This window comes from Penicillium longicatenatum, assembly GCF_028827895.1.
Source record: "Penicillium longicatenatum strain IBT 33135 chromosome Unknown contig_7_segment0_segment0, whole genome shotgun sequence".
Taxonomy (NCBI): domain Eukaryota; kingdom Fungi; phylum Ascomycota; class Eurotiomycetes; order Eurotiales; family Aspergillaceae; genus Penicillium; species Penicillium longicatenatum.
Window position 1 is genome coordinate 2,861,500 of NW_026643124.1, and position 25,404 is coordinate 2,886,903.

At 51.1% G+C, this 25,404-nt stretch overlaps 10 protein-coding genes across 10 annotated transcripts; 5 read left to right on the forward strand and 5 right to left on the reverse strand.

Annotated features, from left to right (window-relative positions):
* Positions 1 to 150: 150 nt before the first annotated feature.
* On the reverse strand, positions 151 to 1,169 carry N7484_011326 (H/ACA ribonucleoprotein complex subunit GAR1/NAF1; the record flags this gene model as incomplete). The annotated part of the gene is made up of 5 exons (XM_057121713.1): positions 1,012 to 1,169; positions 890 to 937; positions 725 to 825; positions 506 to 651; positions 151 to 445 (listed from the first exon to the last, which is right to left on the reverse strand). Exons 1-5 carry the CDS (start codon positions 1,145 to 1,147, stop codon positions 151 to 153), a joined length of 726 nt encoding a protein of 241 aa, XP_056967467.1. The 5' UTR covers positions 1,148 to 1,169.
* A 157-nt stretch (positions 1,170 to 1,326) lies between these two features.
* Positions 1,327 to 3,851, forward strand: N7484_011327 (threonine--tRNA ligase THS1; the record flags this gene model as incomplete). Its single annotated transcript, XM_057121714.1, has 6 exons — positions 1,327 to 1,887; positions 1,920 to 2,585; positions 2,641 to 2,656; positions 2,713 to 2,788; positions 2,840 to 3,188; positions 3,261 to 3,851. The coding sequence occupies 6 exons, from the start codon at positions 1,327 to 1,329 to the stop codon at positions 3,849 to 3,851; spliced, it is 2,259 nt and encodes a 752-aa protein (XP_056967468.1).
* A 1,447-nt stretch (positions 3,852 to 5,298) lies between these two features.
* Positions 5,299 to 6,831, forward strand: mpkA (mitogen-activated serine/threonine-protein kinase SLT2; the record flags this gene model as incomplete). Its single annotated transcript, XM_057121715.1, has 5 exons — positions 5,299 to 5,411; positions 5,498 to 5,630; positions 5,692 to 5,758; positions 5,824 to 6,138; positions 6,197 to 6,831. The coding sequence occupies 5 exons, from the start codon at positions 5,299 to 5,301 to the stop codon at positions 6,829 to 6,831; spliced, it is 1,263 nt and encodes a 420-aa protein (XP_056967469.1).
* A 715-nt stretch (positions 6,832 to 7,546) lies between these two features.
* Positions 7,547 to 9,646, reverse strand: N7484_011329 (uncharacterized protein; the record flags this gene model as incomplete). The annotated part of the gene is made up of 2 exons (XM_057121716.1): positions 7,547 to 9,378; positions 9,490 to 9,646. 2 exons carry the CDS (start codon positions 9,644 to 9,646, stop codon positions 7,547 to 7,549), a joined length of 1,989 nt encoding a protein of 662 aa, XP_056967470.1.
* Positions 9,647 to 10,545: 899 nt separating this feature from the next.
* Positions 10,546 to 11,798, reverse strand: N7484_011330 (metal homeostatis BSD2 family protein; the record flags this gene model as incomplete). Its single annotated transcript, XM_057121717.1, has 3 exons — positions 10,546 to 11,124; positions 11,204 to 11,686; positions 11,775 to 11,798. The coding sequence occupies 3 exons, from the start codon at positions 11,796 to 11,798 to the stop codon at positions 10,546 to 10,548; spliced, it is 1,086 nt and encodes a 361-aa protein (XP_056967471.1).
* Positions 11,799 to 12,063: 265 nt separating this feature from the next.
* Positions 12,064 to 12,536, forward strand: N7484_011331 (ubiquinol-cytochrome c reductase complex assembly factor 2; the record flags this gene model as incomplete). The annotated part of the gene is made up of 2 exons (XM_057121718.1): positions 12,064 to 12,078; positions 12,159 to 12,536. 2 exons carry the CDS (start codon positions 12,064 to 12,066, stop codon positions 12,534 to 12,536), a joined length of 393 nt encoding a protein of 130 aa, XP_056967472.1.
* Positions 12,537 to 12,915: 379 nt separating this feature from the next.
* Positions 12,916 to 14,539, reverse strand: N7484_011332 (3-oxoacid CoA-transferase; the record flags this gene model as incomplete). The annotated part of the gene is made up of 2 exons (XM_057121719.1): positions 12,916 to 14,409; positions 14,477 to 14,539. The coding sequence occupies 2 exons, from the start codon at positions 14,537 to 14,539 to the stop codon at positions 12,916 to 12,918; spliced, it is 1,557 nt and encodes a 518-aa protein (XP_056967473.1).
* Positions 14,540 to 15,436: 897 nt separating this feature from the next.
* On the reverse strand, positions 15,437 to 19,785 carry N7484_011333 (ubiquitin-specific protease UBP2; the record flags this gene model as incomplete). Its single annotated transcript, XM_057121720.1, has 11 exons — positions 15,437 to 15,924; positions 15,979 to 16,201; positions 16,252 to 16,675; positions 16,728 to 17,319; positions 17,372 to 17,918; positions 17,967 to 18,055; positions 18,109 to 18,503; positions 18,563 to 18,608; positions 18,662 to 18,869; positions 18,932 to 19,686; positions 19,764 to 19,785. 11 exons carry the CDS (start codon positions 19,783 to 19,785, stop codon positions 15,437 to 15,439), a joined length of 3,789 nt encoding a protein of 1,262 aa, XP_056967474.1.
* Positions 19,786 to 20,302: 517 nt separating this feature from the next.
* Positions 20,303 to 21,088, forward strand: N7484_011334 (Tim17/Tim22/Tim23/Pmp24 family protein; the record flags this gene model as incomplete). The annotated part of the gene is made up of 4 exons (XM_057121721.1): positions 20,303 to 20,486; positions 20,548 to 20,667; positions 20,732 to 20,923; positions 20,994 to 21,088. 4 exons carry the CDS (start codon positions 20,303 to 20,305, stop codon positions 21,086 to 21,088), a joined length of 591 nt encoding a protein of 196 aa, XP_056967475.1.
* Positions 21,089 to 22,760: 1,672 nt separating this feature from the next.
* Positions 22,761 to 25,355, forward strand: N7484_011335 (SLM1 family PH domain-containing protein; the record flags this gene model as incomplete). The annotated part of the gene is made up of 2 exons (XM_057121722.1): positions 22,761 to 23,301; positions 23,392 to 25,355. 2 exons carry the CDS (start codon positions 22,761 to 22,763, stop codon positions 25,353 to 25,355), a joined length of 2,505 nt encoding a protein of 834 aa, XP_056967476.1.
* Between the last annotated feature and the right edge of the window lie 49 nt (positions 25,356 to 25,404).

Sequence of the window (25,404 nt, forward strand, 5' to 3'; positions counted from 1 at the left end):
GATTTTATGACTGGATATATTCTACAGTCTCTGCAGTCAGAGAAGCAGTAATTGTGTCAGGATGCACAAGAAAAAAAGAAATATTCCTGCAAAAAAGCTCCCGAATCCCCCAAACGCCGTAAGAAGACACAATAGTCGGTCAGCAATATCTTAGTAGCGGCCACCACCACCACGAGAGAAACCACCGCCGCCACGGGGAGCACCACGACCACCGCCGCGAGAGAAGCCGCCAGAGCCACCACGGCCACCGAAGCCGCTGCCACCACGACCACCACCGCGGCCACCGAAGCCGCCACCACGAGAGAAACCTCCGGGGGCACCACCACGGCCACGACCGCCAAAGCCACCACGACCACGGGGAGCACCACCGCGGGCACCACCACGGGCACCACCAGCGCGCTTGGGCTTAGCAGCACCTGGAGGAGGCTTGGGCTTGGGAAGGAACCTGGGGTAGATAGTTAGCAAACACATTTAGGGTAAGGATCGTCGAAAGAGAAGAACGTACTTTTCCAGAGGCAGCAGCTTGTCGCCACCAATGAAGACCTTGTCACCAGGCTTGAAAGAGGTAGCGACAATACCGTCCTGGGGCTTGACAGTGAAGTACACCTGGTTGATGGGGCCCAGAACCTCGTCTACCTTGCCGATGGGAGTCTATTTCAAAGAAGCCTGTTAGCTCTAGCACTTCAAATGATTTGTGATATTGGCCGTGGGATTGATAGCATACCTTGTTCTCCAGGTAGATCGGGGCGTTGAAGTAGGGAACCTTGGGGTTGATAGACTCGCAAACCATCTCACCCTCACAGGCGTGCATGACGGTACCCATCTCTATTAATAAATATCAGCATTGCGCCCATAAAACATCCACCGACTCGATAGGAATTGTATTTACCCAGGACCTGGGCTGGGGGGCCGAATGATGGCTGGAAACCTCCGCGACCTGTTACCCGAAAAAAAAAATTTCGTTAGCTTTAATTCGGACTCTCAATCGAAAGTTGCGGGGATTTTTCTTACCACCACGAGAACCGAAACCACCCCGGTTCGCACCGGTGCCGGAGAAGCCACGGCCACGGAAAGACATAATTGCGCTGGATGGTAAGTTTAGAGGTTGGACTTGGGCGAAGAAGTTTTCGGGTGGTGGAAACTTCATGCGGTAAAGCGTCGCTAGCCAGGGCAGTTTACAGTCACATGACTCACCGCCCGTCCCTCCCGTCACAGAAGTGTATTGACTCATATTTTCTCAATCGCGATAGCAGATCACTTACTTCTAGATCTCTGTTTCTTCTCTCCTCGGTCAATTTTCCTGCTACTGCCCCAAGAGATCCAATTATGGTTTCTGAGGCCCCCCAGGATCTGCCCGTGCGCCCTGCCGCCGAGGCTCAGGGCCAACCGGCCGCTGCCCCGCCAAACGATGCCAAAGCGAAAAAGGCCCCCGCCCCCGAAGTCCTGCCCGAGTGGATGATTGAGCGCAACAAGCTTTTCGAAGAGCTCTGGCAGCAACATGTCGAGGAGACCAAGACCCGCGACCACCCAGATATCAATGTTACCCTCGATATTGGCGATGGCAACCCCTCCCCCGTCCCCGCCAAGGCCTACGAGACCACTCCTGGATCTTTCCTGCGCAACGTGCCAAAGGATGTGAGCGCCAACATTGTGATTGCGAAGGTCAATGGCGAATTATGGGACCTCAACCGCCCTCTTGAGGGTGACTGCAGCGTTCTGCTGCTTCCTTTCAGCAACCCTGAGGCTCGGGAGGTGTTCTGGCACTCTAGCGCTCACTGTCTTGGTGAGGCTTGTGAGTGTGAATATGGATGCTTCTTGTCCCATGGGCCCCCCACCGCAGCTGGGTTCTTTTACGATGCACGTGATTTGCTTGTTCTGTCCTTGACGGTTGGTTGGTTTGCTGACTTTGGAGGTTTTAGATGGCAATTCCTGAAGGGCGTGTGGTTAAAGAGTCTGATTGGCCGGCGCTTGACAAGCGTACCCAGGGCGTCTTCAAGGAGAAGCAGAGCTTTGACCGGTTGGAGGTCTCCAAGGAAAATCTTCGGAAGATGTTCTCCTACAGCAAGTATAAGCTGCACTACATTGATAAGCTGGTGACTGGTGAGAAGAGCACGGTCTACCGTTGCGGTACTTTAGTCGACTTGTGCCGTGGTCCTCACATCCAGAACACTGGTAAGATCAAGACTTTCAAAATCATGCAGAACTCATCTGCCTACTTCCTGGGTGACCAGTCTAACGACTCCCTTCAACGTATTCGTGGTGTCGCATTCCCGGATAAGAAGTTAATGGCCGAGCACCTGAAGTTCCTCGAGGAGGCAGAGAAGCGAAACCATTTGAGAATCGGCAAGGAGCAGGAACTTTTCTTCTTCGATGAACACTCTCCAGGATGCCCTTTCCTTTTGCCCGCAGGAGTGAAAATTTTCAATCAAATCCAGAAATTGCTTCGGACCGAATATCGCAAGCGTGGGTACCAAGAGGTTCAGACCCCTAACATGTACGATGTTAGTCTCTGGAAGACTTCCGGTCACTGGGCTCATTACAAGGATGACATGTTCAAGCTCGACGTTGAGAAGCGCGAGTGGGCTGTATGTAACCTGTCCCCGACCCCCTTCTCACACTGGATCTAATTCGTATCGGCAGCTTAAACCCATGAATTGTTGGTAACTCTTCTCCGGCTGCATACAAAACATTGCTGACGAACGGGCTATATAGGTCCTGCGCACTTTTTGACTTTCAATCACACGACGAGGTCTCACCGTTCGCTTCCAATGAGGCTGGCAGATTTCGGGCAAGTCGCATGACTTCTCATCCGAAAGAAATTATACTGACTATCTATTAGTGTCCTGCACCGTAACGAAGCCTCGGGAGCTTTGAGTGGACTGACCCGCGTGCGCAAGTTCCAGCAGGATGACACCCACATCTTCTGTACCCAGGACCAGATCATGTCTGAGATTGAGGGGTTGTTTGACTTCCTGCAATCTATCTACGGTCTCTTTGGCTTCACATTCAAGTTGAAGCTGTCGACCCGCCCCGAAAAGTACCTGGGCTCGCTTGATACCTGGGACTATGCTGAGGATCAGCTCAAGAAGGCCTTGACCAAGTTCAAGGGTGATGACTGGACCATTGACGAGGGTGACGGTGCCTTCTACGGCCCCAAGATTGACATTACCATTGCCGATGCACTGCAGGTAAGTTCAATCTTTAATGCTATTGCTGGCCTGCGAAAAGAAATACTAATGTTGGGATGAAATTTTTTAAAGAGAGACTTTCAATGTGCCACTATACAATTAGACTATCAAGCTCCGATTAACTTCAATATGCAGTACATCACCAATGAGAAGGGTGAAAAGCAGATGATTCAAGAACCGAAGGAAGGTGAGGAAGCCCAGGCTAAGACCAACTCCAATGAGCTGCCGGTTGGCCGTGCCCGCCCCGTTGTCATTCACCGGGCCATCATTGGTAGCTTTGAGCGATTCTTAGGTATCATTATCGAGCACTACGCCGGCAGGTGGCCCTTCTGGCTCAGTCCGCGCCAGGTCATGATTGTGCCCGTCATGCCCGCTCTGAACGAGTATGCCGAGGAGTTACAGGAGATTCTGCGTGGTGACAAGCTGAATGTCGACATTGACATCAGTGGCAACACATTGCCTAAGAAAATCCGCACTGCTCAGTTGGCCATGTACAACTTCATCTTTGTTGTGGGTGCGCAGGAAAAAGAAGGACGCACCGTGAACGTTCGCAACCGTGATGACCCTGCCAGTCAGAAGCAGGGTGTCATGATTCCCCTGGACGAGGTGCGGACCAAACTCCGGGCATTGCGCAAGGAGCGCCGATTGGTGAACGCTCTTTGAGGAGAGAAATCGACAAGGGGAATGTAGAGATGTGTTACCGACTTATGAAAAAGTGAAATGAAGTGCATGCGAACAGTCTTCTGAAAGTCAATATATTCCACAGATAATAAATGTAGTAGAGTGAACTAGGTCTGGATTGGGATACGGAAGGCGGGCATCCTTCAAGCGAAAACATCTTGGGTAGATCGAAATCTCCCTGATCGGAATCGCCCCGAGTACTTATTCGAAGGCGATCACTTGGTGCTACTATTAAAAGCTCAAACCTGCCGCTCATGAGTCTCTAACCTTTTCCAGGTCTCCGCCCTCACGAGTGGTCCTGACAATCAGCAGCATTATTATTAGAGACACTTCGCCTGGATGAAGACACTTAAGACTCTACATTGGCCTAAAAAGTCTTTTCCATAGTTCAATAACTGAAAACAGCAGAGATTTGCTAGAAATGAGCTTAAAAAGAATGGAAAATCCTTCTCGGGGGTGAAGAATATAGCAATCGTAGGTCTAGTCACTGGGTAGATAAGGGCACCATCTGATTCCCAGCCTCCTTTTCAGCCTCCTTTGACCGAGACAACTACTATTAGTACTAATCAAACATTACCCAGTGTAGATTGTGTCCTAGGGAGGCTAGAGCTATTTTTTTCATTATGAAACCAGGTCCTCCAAATGAGATCATTAGAAAACTTCGAGAATACCATTCTTATATCCTGGGTGACATGATGTTCGACCTGTCTTATGATGAATGCCCACGGCCTATGGCAATGGGAAACAAACAATCATGAAATTATTCTGCCTTCCAAACAAGCATATGGTGCGAAGGTAGCAGGCAACAGTCAACCAAGCTACTAGATTAGGGCCGTGAGTCGAGAAAGGTTTAGAAGACCTGGGTGCTCCAAGGTTGTGCACCCAGGTGCTTCTCAAAGCTTAGGGTATTAGCTGAAGGCGTAAGCAGCGCTTGTCTCGAACATAAAGATTTAAACGCATTGGAACGATGTGCTGCCGAATTACAGAAATTGAAATGAAGCCCTTGTAATCTCAAGATATGGCAGTACTAGATCTGTATGGATTGAACGTCTTTGTGTCCAGGGCCTAGTTCAAACCTTGGAACCGATAGGGCTGGAAGAAAAAGGCGTCTCAAACAAAGAATGGGATGTTTTCTTTCAATTTCGTTCGATAAAGAGAGACGAAAAGAAGACGACAGAATTTCGAGGGCCTGGATTTAATTACATGCAAGACACCTTGATCCCACAGCCTTTAATATACTTGCGTGGCCTCATCCAACCGACGCTCCGATCACCCGCGGGGACTGCGGGGCTCTTGTTTCTCATCACACGTCGAGTCGCCTCCCCTTTTTAATTGTGCCAGCGTTCTCTTCTTTCGCTCTCGACTTTTCTGGATTCCCTCAAATCCCAACTTCCGTCATTCCTCCCTTCCTGGTGAAGAATTCCCCATTATGGCTGATTTGCAAGGTCGCAAGGTCTTCAAGGTCTTCAACCAGGACTTCATCGTGAACGAGCAGTACAATGTCACTAAAGAGCTGGGCCAGGGCGCGTACGGTATCGTCTGGTAGGTTTTCTCGACGCTTTCCAGGAGCTCGCGTGGTGCTTTGATTTACCGCGAGGGGGTGGGCTGAGGGCTGATGTCGTCAACAGTGCTGCCACCAACGTGCAGACCGGCGAAGGTGTCGCCGTGAAGAAGGTCACCAACGTGTTCAGCAAGAAGATTCTCGCCAAGCGAGCTCTGAGAGAGATCAAGCTACTGCAGCACTTCCGGGGCCACCGCAATGTATGTCTTTCTCCCGCCACCGATAACATGAACGTGAGGCTGACTTGCGACCCCTCCTTAGATTACATGCCTTTACGATATGGACATCCCCCGACCGGACAACTTCAACGAAACATATCTTTATGAGGGTTTGTGGCTCCCTGCTCGGAGCTTGCCGTATATGCGATGGAAACGGGTTCTGACAATATTATAGAATTGATGGAGTGCGACCTGGCGGCCATCATTCGTTCTGGACAGCCCTTGACCGACGCGCACTTCCAATCCTTCATCTACCAGATCCTCTGTGGTCTTAAGTACATCCACTCAGCCAACGTGCTGCACCGCGATCTGAAACCCGGAAATCTGCTCGTCAATGCCGACTGTGAGCTGAAGATTTGCGACTTCGGTCTGGCCCGTGGTTTCTCCATTGACCCCGAGGAGAATGCCGGTTACATGACCGAGTACGTTGCGACAAGATGGTATCGCGCTCCGGAGATCATGTTGAGCTTCCAGAGCTACACCAAAGCCAGTATGTGATGAACAGTCATTCCCTTTACCTTGGAGGTGAAATTCTAACACAAATACAGTCGATGTGTGGTCAGTGGGATGTATTCTCGCCGAACTGCTGGGTGGCCGTCCCTTCTTCAAGGGTCGTGACTACGTCGACCAGCTGAACCAGATCCTGCACTACTTGGGTACTCCCAACGAAGAGACCCTTGCGCGCATCGGCTCCCCCCGCGCCCAGGAATACGTCCGCAACCTGCCCTTCATGCCCAAGATCCCCTTCCAGCGCCTGTTCCCCAACGCCAACCCCGATGCCCTGGATCTGCTGGACCGTATGCTAGCCTTCGATCCCTCCTCCCGTATCTCCGTCGAGGAAGCCCTCGAGCACCCCTACCTGCACATCTGGCACGACGCCTCCGACGAACCCACATGCCCCACCACCTTCGACTTCCATTTCGAGGTCGTCGACGAGGTCCATGATATGCGCAAGATGATCCTTGATGAGGTCATTCGCTTCCGTAATACCGTCCGCCAGCAGTCCCAGGCTCACGCCGCTCAACAACAGCAGATGGCCCAACAGACCAACGTTCCTATCCCGGAACACCAGCAGGGTGCCTGGAAGACCGAGGACCCCAGACCCCAGGAGGCTGCCGCCGGCGGTGGTCACCTGAATGACCTGGAGTCCTCGCTGCAGCGCGGCATGGATGTTCACCACTGATCTCTCTTCCCTTTCTTTCCTTCCCCCCACCTTCCTTCCTTGGTCTGGCCATTGTGTTTTCCTCGTATTCAGCTCGATTCGGCCCGCTATGCCAAGCACTCAACCCCCCTGCATGTCGATATAATGAATTAGCAAAGAGATACCTCCGAGAGAAAGGCCGGACGATTGCATGATTTGTTTTGTTTTGCTTGATCCAGATTCAGATTCCTCGTGCTTTGTGTTTTTTTATTTTAATTTCGCTTGTCCTTCCTCGCTTTGCGTTCATCGTTGTATCTGGTCTGCTGGTGTGTTCATGGGTCCTCACGCTATCCATGGGGCTTGAGTCTTTGGTCTCATGATTTGAATCTCCGCTCCCTCCCTACCTTGTTTTTTTGTTGGATCAGATAGATAGATGGTTTGTCCGTGGTCCAAACATACCAAAATGCCAAAATGGAGATTCGGCTGCAATGTTCAGATAAGATTTGGTTGGTAGTGGTCCCTTTTATGTAGTATTTATAAAGGTGGAATCAAATGACGGTCTCACGCTACATCCACTGCCATATCTACACCCATAGAAGGAAGAGAAACAAGTAAAGACGCTCTCATATGCTAGTATGGTATGAAACGCTAAAACTAACCATAACCCCACGCAAAGCCAAAAAGCTAGAAAAGTATAAAAAGCCAAAATGGGAGCAAGAAATCCAACTTCATGCAATCAATCATCCAAAGAGAATCATCAGTGATAATATCCCCTCCACCAAACAGCCATACAAGCTGAAACAACCAAATCCAGCATCTTAATTCCCTCGTCCTCAATGATCAATTTTCCCAGTTTAGCACTCTTCCCCCTCATCCCACCCCCAGCAAGCTCCCTTGCAAGCGAAAAGTCCAATCGATCCTCATCCGAATCTCCACTACTAGCACTTACACTCCGGTGATGTAAAGGCTGATGCCCAAACCGATTACTCTGCTGCTGTGCAAAGCGGCCCGCGCGGAGGGATGTTCGCCGGAGTAAAGCAGCAGGGTTAAACGGGGGACGCTGGGGATCAGCAGTATTCGGAGTTGAAGTTGAAAGGGCATTGGGACCAGAGTGAGCACGAGGTCGGGCATAGGTATTTGGATTCAGGAATTGAGATAGAGAGGCTCGTTTTGAGGACTGGTTTTCTAGGCTTGAGGGGTCGTACGTGGATGTTGGAGAGGAGTGTTGATTTGTGGGTGTTCGTGGTGCGGCGTGGTAGTGAAGGTTTGCGGCTTGAAAGGGCGTGTTGAAGCGGAGTTCGGCGACTGTTACGGCTGGGTTGGGGTCGTCGCCTGGCTGAGGTGTACCGACTGGACCTTGGATCATGTGTTTGCATTTTAGGCTGCGGCCGTTGACGCTGCTGGCGAATGTGCAGGTGCCGTTCCAGGGCGAATTGAAGACGTAGTAGCCGCTCTTCAATTCTGAGCTTACAGAATCTTCAAATGGTTTGGAGACGCATAGCTGGCGATGGAACTTGCGTGGTCCAAATGATGGCTGCTGCTGAGGCTGCTCGTGGGGTTTATCGACGTGTAATGATGGTGGAACCGGTATGGAAGATCCAGAGTTTCGCACCATTCCCGCCGGGAGGTTAGCAGCTAGACTGGCAAGCGACAGTGGCTCATCAGAGCCAGCAAATCTGTTATATCCCGGCGTAGCAATCTCAATCTCGATTGCATTATGATCCATGTGCGGAGTTGAGATCGTTGCGACATTCCACTGCGTACCAGACGCGGGGTCACGCCGGATGAGCGTAAGACGGAAACCAGCATTATTGGCGTTATTGCTATCGATTGGAGGTGGCCGATGTGCCTTTCTCTGTCTAGAAGGCGACTGACCAGGACTTCTTGACGGTGACGCTGTCCGGGGCTGTGTCGAGCGAGGCGGTAATGGCGGCCGATTTGCATCAAGACTATGACGGCCAGCCGCGAAAGCCCCAAATTTATCCTTCCATGAATCTCGCCCCTTACCAGATTCCTGTCCCACGAATGCGCTCCACCGGTTTGGCGTTCCTAATTGTGCTTCATCGCCTGGATGCCCGCTGAAGGGCTCTTCACTAGGCGGCAGAGGAGGTAAAGGTCGCCGCGAGATCGGACTCTGACCTGCGGGCTCCAGGGGTGCCTTAACAGGCTCGTAGCTAGGAGCCAGTGGTGCATTGGCAACAGGCATCGCCGGGAAAGATATATTCTCCGCCGAGAACTGCGGCATAGCGACTGGTCGTCGTGGCGGCAACGCAGGAGCATTATTACCCGGGACAGTGACATTCTCTTGCATCAAAGCTGGCGCATTATCCGCAGTACTCTCTGCACCACCTACAGGCTTCCTTCGGGGGTGGTTTAAACGGGCAAATTCCCGCTGGGAAGGGTCATCGAGACCGGCCGCCTCAAGCTCTTCCCTTCGGCGTTGTGTTTCCTTCTCGCGCTCGAGCTCAACCTCCTGCAGCAGCGCATCATCCTCGGGTGTCGCAACGTGTAGATAGAAAAGTGATGCATTGATCGCCTCGGCCGAGACGCTAGATTTCGTTGGCGGTTTCAGAGGTGAGAGGAAGATGTCTGTTCGTGCGTCATGTCAATATTCAGCTTATCTCTCCAGGCTCCGATAAGGTCTTTTCGCAGTGCGGGGAGGACGGAAGAGATTATCGTCATCTCTGCAAAATCACGTACCTTGACTCCCAGGAACCCGTACGATATATAGTACTAGCGGGTCAAGCTTCTCGTGTGTGGGATTGCGCGGATAGGCGGGGGGATTGGATGCGATGGCGGTGATCGACGACAGGGAGCGAGCCTCGACGGGGCCTTGGGTCGCGGTAACGGTAGACATGACGGCACGGCTGCGATGCGCCGGCCGTAGAAAGTGAATCCTCAATGCGAGTAGTACAGAAGGGGTGATTTGGAGAGGGATGCGCTGCGAGTAAACAGGTAGAAAGCGGGTCCGGTTCGGTAGTGGGCGGGCCCTGGCGCAATCGCTGGGGCCTGACGACTTTTATTTATTGAATGTTCCCTATTGCCGACGTAACACTCTGGCCTGAAACCAAGATTTAAAGAAGCAAGGGCCTGCGACGAACTGTTAAGCCTGATCGTGGCGCAGTACGCGGCCTGCGTAGGCAACGGTCGTTGATTACGTTGAGATCTGCGTACGATCTCTAGCTGCGAATGTAATATAGACACTAGTCTACCACAGGCTTACAGTGTTTGACTTTGGTTTTGAGTTTGAGCTCTTGAACAGTCTAGGAGGTACCCAGGTACCCAGGAACTCCGGAACCCAAGTGTCTATCTGCTACTGGGCAGCTATTTACTACCAGGTAACTATGTTATTGCGTGTCGCCCTACCACTTGGGTAGATGTTGACGCAAGAGGTAATGGGCACACGCCTTATACCCCTCCTGCAGGTTGTCCATTTCGTAGCTAGGGACTGTATGCGTTATTACCACTGTTTACTAGAAACGATAACCCTTTTTGGAAGAAGTTTTTAACGAGAAAAAGAAAATTGATGGGTTGACGTATTCAACATGTGGTATCTCCCGCATGACTAGCTACAAGGCTGTAGTAAATATAAAAAAGTAAGACGCACGATGCATAGGAGAATAATATAATAAAAGGAGGGAGTCCTCCGCCAAATGGGATGTTCATACAAATGAAAGTGAAGAACTCCGGTCCGGTTAGCGCCGCAAATGACAAATCCTATCCCATTTCCCAAATAAAAAGCCAATTCCATGAACATTAGACGACGGTTTCAGACCGCTCTCCCTCCGCGATGATAGGTACACCCAGACCACGATCGGGACTTTGTAACACAAGCTGCTCATGGCGGCGAGCCCGCAAGAAATCGCTCACAGCACGAATAAGGATGAACCAACCGACGATCATGAGTATATATGAAATCCATTCGCTGGTACTGATACCGGCCATGGATCCACCATCACTTCCGGCGGTGTCTCCCACTGAGTTGGGATCAAAGTTATGGCTGTTGGGGTCGGGTGGCGGAACGTATGAATCACCACCACTTCCATCGGAAGTGGAAGAGTCGCTGCCTCCCTTCATGTAGAAACCGTATTGAACCAGGGTGAGACCGAGACCGGCTCGGCTGCCGTTCTTTGCGGCGTGGGTGGTGTGGAGAAGATAAGTCAGGAGGAAACCGACCAACTGGAATGACATCGAAATCATCGCATTCCAAATAAACGAGAATATTGATCCAACGGGAAGCCCATCGACGTAAACTTCATCGGAAGAGATACCGGGCGCCACAATCGTGGTCTCCCAGTACGGCGGGGTTGCATCGGCGGCCGCTTCTTCATAAGACTATAAGATTCACTTGATTAGCAACCGATCTTGATATATTCATGAACAGCAGAGAATGTGATATTAATAAATCACTCACAGGAGGCAAATCCTCATTCTTTTCTCCCCGTTCCGGCTTAGCTGCTAGATTGGCAAAGACACCATCATTTGATGGCGCAACCGACCGACTGTTGCCGGACGTGGTAAAAGTTGGTAATATCGTTGGCCGTCGAGTCATCGCCGACGCCGCTGAACGATCTTGGCTCTCGGTTCTGGATTCCGACGAGGACGAGGTGGCGGTCTGACCGTTGTCCGCGGGACTATAGGGATCCGGGTTGGCACGCATCAGCCGTTGTCGGTCATCAGGCTCTTCATCGTCATCGGAGCCATCCTCACTTCCAAAGGCATCGGCTAGGGCGTGATCATCTTCATGTGTAATAGGATCGCCATGGAGTAATCGTCTTGATGATGGCGAAGAGGACCGGGAACGGAAGGAGGGAGGCGGAGAGTTTGGTGAGACATTTGATCGAGTAGGGTGCAGCGGATAAGAGTGGGCGTTATCTTCTTCATCTTGGGCATTCACCTGTATAATGTTAGATCAGATCAGGATCGTTATCTGGGGTGCCTCGAGCATCCGGACATGAGTGGGATCAGCGGGGAGGATGACGAACCCGGGTATAGCGCTGCGAGCTCATGGCGAGCTGAGCGGGAGTAGGAGAAGGGAAAACAGTATTAAACGAAAGCAAAGGAAAGAAAGCAATTTAGGGAAGGAAATGAATAAGGGTGAGAATGGAACCTTGGAAGTGTCGACAGGAAGCGCCGGGTTCCGTAATCGTTAAGGCAACAGGGAGTGGTCGAGGCCTGAGGCAGTGCAGATGACAAATGAAAATAGATTCGCATTTGATGATTTGATGATCCGATCATTTTATACATTGAACATTTTCCCTCTACACACCCAACATGGCTACTCCTCCAGTGAGTTTGCCCTCTTGAACCTTGCAATTCAATTGCGCATTACTATCATGATTGAAATTCATATCACTAATACACCCCAGCGTACCATCCAAACACGTCTCACCCACCTCCTCAAGCACTGGCCTGTAGACAAAGTCCGCCCAGCCTCCGTCTCCGTGCAAGCCTACCTGCAAGCCGCTCTAGGCCAAAAGCCCGAGGTCGAACCCAAAAAGTCCAAGGCCGATCCCGATGCCGTGCCCTTCAGACAGCCCGTGATCTCCGAGTCCTCCGCAAACGCGTTGCAAGCACTCCTTGAAGATCGCTTCTCCCGTCGCTATCCCATGTCGAATAAGATCCGTTATCCAGCCAGCGACCCCGATCACTATGACAATGTTGTGCGCGAGTTTGAGGAGGCACCCGATCGAGACTTCTTTGGCCGGATAAAGGCTCGCTTGGGTGGATTGTTCCGGTTTTCATGATGAACACGGAGATCGAGTTTAAGTTTTCTTTCACCATGTTCAATGTTTTCTATATATAATTGGGGGGTTTGTTTTCTTTCCTGCGGTATCTCTGTTTGATATTCGTATTTGGAATTTGGGGTTTTATGGGATTGCATACGTACTTGTATTTGTACCGCTATTCTGCGGGATCGAACTGTATCACTACTCTATTTACATGAAAAACAAAACACCTAACCCGTGAGACGGCTAATGGGTGCTGAAGGGATGAACTTATGGAAAAGCTAGTGTAGATGAACTCCATTAAAGCCATGACGGCATCAGAAATTGCCTATATACAAAATGGTATGTAACGCTTGGTCGGTATAAAATTCAGGAAATGACGAGAACATGCGCATTTTTACAGCATGGGCTTCAGGTCGTCAGAAACCTTGAATGGGGCCTCTGTCTTAGCAGTGATCTCCTCGACAGTAACGCCGTCGGCGATCTCAACCAGAGTCAAACCATCGGTAAAGTCAACGTCAAAGACGCAAAGATCAGTGATGATGCGGCTAACACAAGCGGGCCCAGTCAGTGGGAACTCGCACTGCTTGACAATCTTGGGGTTGCCCTTCTTGTCGGTGTGCTCCATAGTCACAACGACCTTAGTAGCAGCCGGGTTCGACACAAGATCCATCGCACCACCGAAGCCCTTGATCTTGCCAGGCAGCATCCAGTTAGCAAGATCACCCTTCGCGCTAACCTGCATGGCACCCAAAATGGTAAGGTCGATGCGGCCAGAGCGAATCATGCCGAAGGACTCATCACTGCCAAAGCATGAGGCACCGGGGTTAAGTGTGACAGTTTCCTTGCCGGCGTTGATAAGATCGGGATCCTCCTCACCCTTCTTGGGGTACGGCCCGAGTCCGAGGATACCGTTCTCAGACTGCAGAGTCACCTCAACGGAGGGGTCGACAAAGTTCGGTGCCAGCATGGGCATGCCAATACCCAGATTCGCATACATGCCGTTCTTGAACTCCTTGGCTGCGCGACGGACAATGCGCTCACGCTTATTGGCAGTTTCACCCTTGCCAAGTGCCGAGTTATCGGCGCCCTCCTCCTTAGCAAAAGTGTACTTCTCAATCTTCTTCTCCGTTGTGCTCTGAATGACTCGCTTCACATAAATACCAGGCAGGTGAATAGCAGCCGGATCAATATCACCGGGCTCGACAATGTGTTCCGCCTCCACGATGGTCATCTTCGCATTGCGACCCATTGCACCATTGAAATTGGCTGCGGCGTATCGGAACTGGCAATTGCCCAGCTTATCGGCCTTCCACGCTTTGACGAACGCGTAATCACCTTTGATAGCCTCCTCCATAACATAGCTCTTTCCATCGAACACCTTCACGTCGCGCGGCTGGCTGTAGAGCGCAACGGTACCGTCGGCATTGTGCTTCAGCGGCAGATCGCCGGTTTGTACGACGGTTCCAAAGGCCGCAGGTGTGTAGAAAGCTGGAACACCAGCACCACCGGAGCGACACCGCTCCGCAAGGGTGCCCTGTGGTGTGAGTTCGAGCTCAATTTCGCCAGTCAAGTACATGCGTTCAAAGGTCTTGTTTTCGCCAACATAACTAGCAATCATCTTCTTGATCTGCTTGGACTGCAAGAGAAGACCGAGGCCGGAGCCATCGACACCCGCGTTATTGCTAGCGACCGTGAGACCGGTGATGGAGGGATTGGCGCGCACGGCGTTGATGAGCGAGTCTGGTACACCACATAACCCGAATCCACCAGCGAGGACGGTGGTATTCGATTTCATGTCTTTAACGGCTTCTTCGGCTGAGGCAACAACCTTGTTGATTGCGGCACGGTGAATAGTGCTGGAGAAAGAGCGTGCGAGAAAGCGTTGGTGCTGTTGTGGCGAACCCGATCAGCCATGAGTCCGAATGCCAGTTCGTTACGCGGGGAATGAAGCTTACCTTGGTCGGATTAGCAGAGAACTGTCGCGCAAGGCGCAGACATGTAGCCACTTGAGAAGGCATGACTGTGGGTATAAAGCAATGCAGTAAAATCTAGTCGGGGCGCTTGAGGAGAGAAGAATAGAGGGAAGGGAGAGCCTAAGACGATGAATTCCGAGGCAAGGACCGCGGGTGACAACTTATAGTTCCGGGGGCGGCAAGAATCCGCTCGGATCCACTCTGGAGTTCCCCGCAGAATGATTTGGCCAGACATGACACAATGTACTCTATTAGAAGGAGCGCAATAGAGCCATTTAACTAAAACCTTACAAAGAGTCCTCTCATAGGTATACCATTGCACATATTTACCAATTTATAACATCGAATAGATATGTCCCTGACTTTGGAGAAATATCACCAATGTCGCAGCCGAAACAACCGATCCGCAGCCGATCCCGCGGGCCGCCGTCTGCTGAGTCATCCTATGGATCCATGGATCTCTAGGGGCGACACTTCGATGTACCAAAGATAAGTTAAGATGAATTCCAAGTGAACGACCAACTGCCGTTCAGATAGCCGGCAATTATTGCACCATGATTGCCAATCGCATCATATTACCAGCGATTTCTTTAAGAGTTAAACACCATCTACATGTCATTCTCTAGTGAACTTCAATCATTCAACGCAGGATGTATACTAATTGTTGAGAAATAAACACTCTCGTGCATTGTAGGAATCTACGGACTAGGTATATGGAAATACATTGGAAAGTACCGCATGTAGTAATCCAGGGCTCTAGATTCTTGGTCCATGATATCTTCATTTATGTACACAAACATGATATCCTCGCTGATGCAGGAGACATAAAGAGACATGGGAATGCATGATAGAAGAGGAGCGGCAAATAAGAGAGAAAAACGTCATCATCATCATCATAGTCAAAGCTTGCCTGTCGCTAGGTGCGGATACACCAAATATGACCTACCAAGGATCCTTCATGTTGACATCCTGAGATTCCTCATTCGCAGCAGGAGCCGACGGAGCCTGCTGGTCAGTCACAGAGTTCTGGTGTGCGTGTTCGATAGGATTCGGGGTGAGAATGCCCTCCATGGCAGAGGGTTCATTTGCGGAAGTCTCTCCTTCTTGGTCCTTCACAATATCGCGGCAGACGGGATTAACCAGAAGATCCTTCTTGGATCCGTGGATGTAGACAAGGAAGTAGGGGGTGGGCGGGTTGGCATCATCCTTGTTTCCGAATATTTCGTCCAAATTCTGGACTTCAGTGACGTACTCGTCGTTGTATTTGCGCCAGATGTTTTTCTGGAAGTCTTTAATGTAGATCCAGTAATGGCCGAATGAAACGGATCCGCGGTGAACAAATACCGCGTACAGGTGGTACGGGACGTTCTGGGAGTTGGCGAACTTGCCGGCAATAAGCTCTTTTGTGGCTGAAATCTGCTGCTCGAGAGCTGCTCGATGTTAGTGTAAGGTTCTGTTGCAAAGTGAAAGACACCTGTTCTCACCCTGGTACTCTATCTCCACCTCCTCCGAGATCTGTTGGAGCTCCTCAGAGAGCTGTGCGTCAATCTCCAGATTATCGGGATCAGAGCTAGGTTTAGTCGACGGCTCCACGGCCTCCAGCATCATAAAGTCCTCTTGCCTCTTGCTCTTATCGTCCAGACTCGAGTCATCGAGCACAGCCTTGGCATCGCGGAAGAGAGCTGCCATGTCAAGACTATCATTTTCCTACAGCAGAATTAGCTTCGTGACCTCGATATATCCTCATATGATCATACCTGTTTGCGCAGCAGCTCTGCTTGGCGTGCTTCGATACCGGAAAGACTTTTCTTCCACTCCCAGCACTGACGTCTCGCCTCCAGCAGATCTGGCCTGGAACTGTGTTCCATATAACGATCCATGTAGATCGTTTCAAAAAGCTGCAAATGATTGGTCGACTTGTAGGAAGACTTCTTCACCGGATCAAATTGTACACGCTGCACCTGGATTTGGAGGATTGGGGGAATGCGGGTGATGGATCCGTATTGCTCCGCCTCAGCGTTCTCAACGCTAATCTTCTGGACATCAAAGGCACCATCAATGGCATCATAGATGTCCCGAGGTCCAAGAGCCACGTTAACTTTGATATCACACCAGCGTTCATCCTTCGACCGCGTGCCCGCGGAAGTGGTTATGTAGGACCGAGTCTGGCCATAGAACATACTGGAAGATTTTAGTATTGCAGGACGAGAAAAAAAACTGTGGGGACACTCACTCTTTGACATGGTCAACTTGCTCACCATCCGAGGCAACCTCTCTAGGCTTGATGGCGCACTGGCTCTGGAAGAGTACGTTGTTGATGACCTCTGTAACATCCTGCTGCGCACCAATCTCCACTTCTTCTATCAGCTGCTTCTTGGGGTCTATCTCTGGAGCAGGCCGTGGAGGAACAGGTGGCGGACGGGCAGGAGGCTCAGTCTGAGTCGGCGAGATGTTCACATAGCCTTCACTAATTGGCTCGGCATCTATGGATGGCGCAACGATGCCCTTGCCATTATTCTCAGACACCAAGGTTGCCTCACTCCCTGCATCACTGATCGCAACATTGTCTGTGGCCACAGAACTGGTTTGCTGTTCCTTCTGGTCCTCAGCAATAGTTTGAGGGGGACCAAGCGGGCCCAAGACAGGGGCCCCATTGATATCGCCAAGACCGTGACTCCTGGAAGCGCTTATTGTCGACCGCCGCCGAATCGCTGCTTCGTTTCCTGGACTGATGAGAGTCAACCGAGCAAGCTCCTGGCTGGGGGTGACGTAAGATTTATTCGAGGAAATCATATCGCGGAAGAGAATCCTGAGTTCCGTGAGGACTGAATTGAATCAGTATACTGTCGAGTCACACTGAGGAAACGTAAAACTTACATCGAAGTGAGCGCTCGATTTCCTTTCCAGACACACTGCGAGATCCCACCTTCTTTCCTGTCATGCTAACTTCATTGGCCGTGTCCATTTGGTATTTCTCAATATTCAAGACCAGTTCTCTATATGGCTTGATAGAAAAGTAGAACTGAAGAAGACTGTTCAGGTAGCAGGTATTGCCGATATTCTGCAGTCCGACGGGCCATTCAGACAGGTTCTGCTCCGTCTCAGTGGTGATGCCTGCCATGCTCTTTAGCAAGGTGCTGTCCATTTCCCTGGCAATGAGACGGAGGGCGCGGCCATAGACATCAGCTTGACCAGGGTTCTCATCTACACAGATTGTGTAAGCAGCCATGACGGCATCTTCGTCTGCAGTTCGGTCAGGGATTTGAAGCATTCGGTACGCGTCCCCGCTATCCATGTCCCCGGCAACCGTCTCTCCTGTTTTGATGAAATGATTCAGACCGTCAGACTTGCGAGACTCTGCGATGAGTTGTACTGCTTTGTCGGCCAAATCTTTGCAAAGGGGGTTGTCGTTGACCTTTTTTATCTTTATGTGAGCCATGCGTGAAAAGTTCGAGAAGTGATATGGGCTTACCTTTGCGGTATACATGGTGATAATAAAATCATCTGGAGTCTTATCATCAACCCCAAGGAAAACATGGGCCTGCTCGACCGTCGAAACGCCTTTTCCGAGTCGTTAGCAGATCACTTACTGGGTAATTTTGATATTCACTCACGATCTTCTGACGCTGCCTTGATGCGTTCACTTCCACGGTCCTGGGCGATTATCCACATCTGGCGCCGTACCTCTGTTTCTTGATTCGTTGAGCCAAGAAACGCGTAGAATTTACCGATGATGGCCTCGTCGGTGAGATTGGAATCACCATATTGATGTCCAAAATACCTATATGCTTCAGTTACGTCGTCATCCGTGTATCTTCCTTCCGAGTAGGCGAATTGAACAGCCTGGTCGATAATCTCCCAGTCCTCACCACCTCGAAGAGTCCCAATTGCCTTAAGGCAATTCAAGTAACGTGAAGATCGTGATGGATCTGCCTGGACTTGGTGTTGATATGCCTCTACAATCATTGAAGCAGACATGTCCTCCACAGCGCCAAGGTCTTCGTAGAAGCTGTAAGAAAGAGTGATTGTTAGGACACCCTTTCAATTCCAAAGGGGGGAGGGACTAACGGAGCAGGTGCCATTTCAAACTCATGCACACGCTTGGATTTCGGATCTATTTCAAGAGTCAGTCGCAAGACCTTACGAGTACTCAGAGTCTATACGGACAATCGGATGCCTCCAAGGCATTGAAAATGTCGTCTGTCGCAGATGGAGGAAGGGGAGTAGGCTGAATTACACGTCTTTCTGACGCAGGTCTTTGGTTGATCAAGCAGACCAATTCAAGAATGGCATCGTCGAGGAAAATGCAAAAGGCATCCTGATATGGCAATACAGCCTTTGGGTCCACTGGAGGAGGGTTCCAGGCAGCATCATTCTGAACTTTTTGTTAGCGTCATTTATTCACTTTGCTTAGGAGCAAACTGGATGATAGCTGACCTCGTTACGGGAAAATCCCAAGAATTCCAGCAACTGCCTGCAAGGCTCTCCCTTTACACCAAAGGAAACCATAAACCGCTTGTTTACTTGGGTGATAGGCTTGCTGCGGTCACCATGGCGGAGTGCATTGGTGAGATAGAGGCGTAGATTATCCATGACAGTGATGGGTAAAGGTGCAGCTACACCTTCGAGGCGCTCTGGCTGAGAAGCAAATGCCTCATCAGCACGCCTTTTAATTATATCCGGATCTGTCAACAATTGAGTGAATTCTGCGTTGAGAAGAGGTGACATAATTCGCAGCGACACCACGGCCGAGCATGAATAGTGTAGACATTGGTAGTGGAACGTTTCCGCGGTCTGTCCCGTTCCCATCACCTCCTCAGTCGTCCAGGGACCTCTTTGCCGTCCTGACTTGTATACGAAGTGATGAACATGCCCCGCTGGGCCATTGCCTGACGCACCCATGCCATTTGTATAGTTGACAACCACCTGTAGATGACGGCGGCACCTAGAGCATATCGCAGATACTTTAGACATTCCTAGTCTGCGAGGCTGATCTGCCTGAGCAAGGTGGGTTTGATCGGTTTTTGTCACATATTTATGTCGACATGCATCTGGAGATATATACTCTAGGGGTCCTTGGTAATTCGGAGGGTACACTGGAGGGACCTGTGAGAGCAGGTTGCGACCGTTGCCAGGAGGGTAGACGGCATCGTACAACTGAATATCCTCAGCCAAACGTGGGGCGGTTTTACCTATACGATAAAGGAAATTAGTAACGTATTGCTAGGTGGATAGAGGCCATGGTCAAATCGTCTTTCAGAGTACTAACCCGCTGTCTGTAGATAGGCCATTATGCAGGTTTTTGGACAGGCGGCAGACAATTACAGATGAGATGAACGGATCGTAAGCCTGAGTAAGCGGATATATAGGAGATCCCAAGGGCAATCAACCCATGGGACCTAGTCAAGGGACTGTGCAGGCGTCAACGGTAATCTGTAGTGTGACGAGATTCTAGGTACAGCGGGGAGCCCACCGCACTGGGCTTCAGCGGGCGGGAAGCTTGGTGGGAGCTTCAACCGAAGTTAAATGAAAATACCGCAATGTATAGAGGTGTATTCTGTAGCCGTAGGGGAGAGATAAATGCGATGAAACGCCAACAAAAAGATGATCTTGTTATGTCATGCCTAGCATGAGCTCTATCGGCCCCGGACAATGAGCGGTCGTATATTCGGTCATGGATGGCAGAACTGTGTCATGGTTGGCAGAATGTATGGCCAAAGGAGAAGGCGGTACACACTAGCAAAACGCCTCCAAAATCCCATCGTCAACTTCCCGTCTAACCCGCAGCTCCATCCCTCTCAGCACACCATGGCGAACCACGAGGAGGAACACCACTACCACCCAGTGGATGCTATTGCAGCAGCCACCAAGGCCACTGCCCTTACTGGTGCTGTTGGTCTATTTGGATCCGCGGTGCAGAACACCTTGTCCCGCCGCAATGTTGGCACCATGGGCATCTTTATGCGCACTGGAGGCACCATCGGTATCTTCGGTATGTTTTCTATTTCTGCAGGCTCAATGCCAATTAAATGCTAATATGTTGATTGATTCAGCCGCGATGGGTGGAACCTACGAATTTGTGAAGACCGCCTCCGCCAACCTTCGTGAAGTGAATGATACCTGGAACACTGCTCTTGGTGGCTTCTTCTCTGGCTCTATCCTGGGTCTGCGAGGTCAGTGATTATCAGAACCTATCAATTGCTTGGATGTTGGAGGTATATATTAACCATTGTACAGCCCGCGCCTTCCCCGCCGTCCTCGGTTACGGTGTCGCACTCTCCACCGTTCTCGTCGCTTTCGAGTACACCAATGGCCTGTACGGATACCAGAAGGACCGCTCAGAGGATGAGTTCGAGCGCCGACAGAAGTTGCGGAAGAACTACCAGACACCGGCTGAACAAACCTTTGCCGAGCTTGGTGAGGGACGTGGTATGTTGAGACCTTGATCCTCCAATTGGAACGATATATTCGGCATTACGATACTAACCAGCACACCTAGGTATCTACGGTCCCAACTACGAGGAGCGCCGCGCTGAGCGCATCAAGGAGGCATACGGCATTGACGTTCCCACAGGGAAGGTACCTGCATCATAAAATTGTCTCCTTGTGTTTCTCTCATGCCATTTCCTGTTCTCCGGTCGCGTTGTGTAAATTATCCCCCTTTATCATAGTTGCCTCTCTAGCATGCCGGGCACGTCAATCCAATTCGATTTTCTTTGTGTTTATCTGGGGTTTGGGTGACGTAGATGATGAGCATATGCCGACCAGATATTGTACAGCAGGGATGCAATTTTACAGTACCTTTGATGAGCATTGCTTCCAAAAAACCACAATGCAGATCGGCATGTTATCCTAAAGATCGTCTCTAGCTAGCAGCGACTCAATGGGTCAAGTGGAAGAAGTGGGATGTCTGGGTAAACGTGGAAGTCAATGTACAGCGGGGGAGGGGATGTTCCAGACGGGCCAATGATGACGCGGGTATATCAAACATCGACATCTCCGACTTCCAACTCATCCAGCAACTTGCATTTGGTATAGTGGTATAGCAACCACCACATGACCAACACTCTTGTATCATGCAGCCTCGGAGGTGAGTTCGGATCATCGATCCTGGTTTCGAACTCGTGGCAGAAACCACTGAATGCAGATGAATCGGAGACACCGACCACCTTAACCATGGACGACCATACATCTATGGAGCACATGCACCACACATGATACTTCGGCCCTACGGAGTTCGTCTCCACCGGGAGATTCCTTTCAAAATTGGTTGTGTATGACCATGGAACAGCATCAGGACCAAATGTGATATCATCCAGATTGCCCCGAAACGGGCAGCTACGACGAAACAGCGACGTCGTAGTCGAGGATCATGATGATCGATCATCGGAAGCACGCGGGGGATTCCCGCCATATGGAGAGCATTAAAGGGAGATCTCATTTTTCGATAGAGCTTCGATATCGCCTCGACGTCATGCAATGTTCATACTTGGCCGATCAGGGGGATAGTCAAGTGCCCCTTTTGACCCCTCAGCCACAGATCGTGCGAATCATTTTCCACTAGACCCGTCAGCCACGACAGGCAGCCAGATTGATCGGGCAGTGAACTATACTTGGAAGTATATTGTGCTCTATACAGTATTTTTTAAAAAAGAAATTAAAAAGAAAAAGTCCCCCTTTTTGCTCTGGAGATCCCCCCCTTATCACGATACATCAAATGCAAATCTCAGGAACCATTGGGCTCTACGGTCAAGACTTCCGAAAGTCCTCGACGTCAACCATCTTCAAGAATTAGGCTTTCTCCTCATGATATGAGAGCCGGGCATCCCGGAGTGAACTGGTTTTTTGGCTCGTCATATACCCCCCCTCTTAATCTCGTAGACGTCATTTAAAGCCCCAGCTTCATATTTACTTCACCCCTCCCCTTTTCTTTAAACATATTCATCATAATCCTGGGGCCTTGGAATTCCTTTTTAAATTTGGAACTTCAGAAAAGAATTTAAAATTCACAAGGCACCTTGAACAAACCCTACAAACCCCCGACCAGGTGAAATCTAGATGCAAGACTAGCACGTCTACTAGTACTAAGCCCCGTTCGCCTGGTAACCAACTCCACGCCATCTTCCCTGAATTGATCGCTTTTTTTCTTTACTTTAGTTCCCTTTGTTTGCTTGGATTTTGGTCTTTTGATCTACTATACTCTTCTGGTCCTTATCTCTCACCCTTACATCCCCGGAATCCCGCTCCTTTTTCCCACGTTCCCGTCATGGCCATGGCCGCGCGGCCACAGACGCCCGTGCAGGATGCATACTCGATCCCGAGCATTCATGACCCGGTTGTTTTGAGTCGCGGATACGGCACTCTGCGTTCTTCCTCTCGACCTAGTTCATACGCCGGTAACAGTTCCGCCTTCCACTACAACCACGGCACCCCCGAGCAGTCGTCACAGATCCCCTATAATCCCAGATTCAAAGAAGAACTCGACACGATTAGCCATCGTAGCTCCATCGCGCTGGACCGTCCACCATCCATCGTGCACCGGTCGGCCTCGACGGCGTCCCAGGCTCGTTCAACCACCCCTTCTCGCCAGGGGACGAGTACCTTGCGCAAAAAAGCCTCCCTCAGCAAGAAGGGTAGCTTGCGACGCAATGGCAGTCGGCGATCCCTGGGTGCGGGCAGTGTGAAGAGTTTAAGCCTCGGCGACCGGGAGAAGTACCCCGACGGGACCGAAGATGTGAATAGTGTTTTTATGGTTCCTATCCCGACGAGTGGGAACCCGACCGAGGTGCTATCAACTCGTTTCCAAGGTATGTGGGTGTGGGGACATAAGAACCGCACTTTGTGCAGTCTAATTTTATGTCTATCGGACCGAACTGACGTGAGATGACGTTTCCTAGCTTGGCGCAAGATCTTGAAGGACTTGATTGTCTTTTTCAAGGAAGTACAGAAATCCTACGAGACCCGATCCAAGCTCTTCCTATCCGCCTCAAATGTCATTAACAACCAAACGACGCCCGCCGCGTTCCTGCAGTCGGGTGGCCTCGCCGATGCGACAGAGATGCTGCGCGATTTCCATCGACAAGGATATAATGAAGCCAACAAAGCCGTTGAGGTGGAGGTCGAAGTGATCAGTCAATTGACCGGCCTCCGCAGCGATCTACAGAAGAAGACAAAGGAGATCAAGAGCTTGTCCGGCGATTTCAAGAACACCGTCGAGAAGGAGATTGACGGCACGCGCAAGGCGGTTCGCAACCTGCACGAATCCCTGGGTCTGGTGGACACCGACCCGTCCGCCACATCAGGCAAAGGCGACCCATTCTTGATGCGCCTGAATGTGGAGCGCCAGGTCGAAAAGCAGATTGAGGAGGAGAACTACCTGCACCGGGCATACTTGAACTTGGAGAACTCGGGCCGCGAGCTTGAGTCGATTGTGGTCAGCGAGATCCAAAAGGCCTACAATGCTTATGCTAGCATCCTCAAGCGGGAGGCGGATGAGGCTTATGACACCGTGGAAAAGCTTCGCGTGGGTCCGATCTCCATGCCTCAGGATCATGAGTGGAATGCGTTTGTCGCCAATACCGATGAACTAGTCGATCCTCGGATCCCTCCGCGAAACGTGGAGAGCATCACCTACTCTGGTAAGGATCACCCTGCGGCGGCCGAGGTACGAGCTGGCATGCTGGAACGCAAGAGCAAGTACCTGAAGAGCTATACCCCAGGCTGGTATGTTTTGTCCCCGACTCACTTGCATGAGTTCAAGTCGGCGGATAGGGTGGAGTGGCAGACTCCAGTCATGTCCCTGTACCTGCCCGAGCAAAAGTTGGGCTCGCATTCGAATGAGGATTCAAGCTCCCACAAGTTCATGCTCAAGGGCCGCCAGACCGGTGCCATGCACCGAGGCCACTCCTGGGTCTTCCGTGCGGAATCTCACGAGACGATGATGTCGTGGTATGAGGACATTGAGAGCCTGATCAACAAAACCGGAGAGGCCCGGGACGCTTTCGTTCGGCATGCCTCTGTTCGGCGCCACGTGCGTACCGTGAGTGGCATGTCGAACAACGAGGTATTGGAAGATGATGAGGCCGACCAGACCCCTTACTCTGCCGACTCGGTGATCCTGACTCAAGGACCGGTGGAGCGGCCCATGTCTGCCACTCGCCAGGCCGGTGGTGCGTTCCCCAGTGATGTCCAGATCGACCGCCATCTGCAGGAACCTCTCTCTCCCTCCAGCGGAGCCAGCTCAGGTGGTAGGGACGTGATTGCCGCTGCTGCGGGCTACCCGGACAACAATGCCAAGGCCACCAATTCGCAATTATATGAGCAGAACGGTGCCGCTGATAGCCGGTCTCAGCGCGTTGCCAGCCAGAGCCCTGGCAATCAGTCTCGTAACCGAATGAGCCGACACGATAGCTACTATGGCCAATGGATGGCACCCGCTGCCGTCGTTACCAAACAGAAGGACCAGCAACCTGAGTCAGCACTTGATGATCGGGAGGTCCGATCCGACGGAGATCACGCTTCGATAGCTGCGATGTCCGGCGTGATTGGTGCCGCAGACCGTCGTGAGAACTCAGCTCCACCTAACGTCGCTCGTCGTGAGAGCGTCTCCACCGCACCAACCAACACCAATCAGACCGATTATACCAACAACACCTTGGCCACTTCCGTGGATGAGGCTCCGTCGTCCGGCGATGTTGGCATTGTCGGCACTGTACCCCTCGGGGATGATTTCACTGACAGAGGCAAAGGCGCCATGACTGGATCTGACCTGTACCGATCAAAGCAGGACAGGATGGACAGTGTGGTGGCCATTGACATGAAAATCCCTGGCCGCTACCCTCCGACCAATGTGGCTGCATGAATGACTTGACATACGCTTCATCTTTCGCATTTACCACCTTCACTTCTTT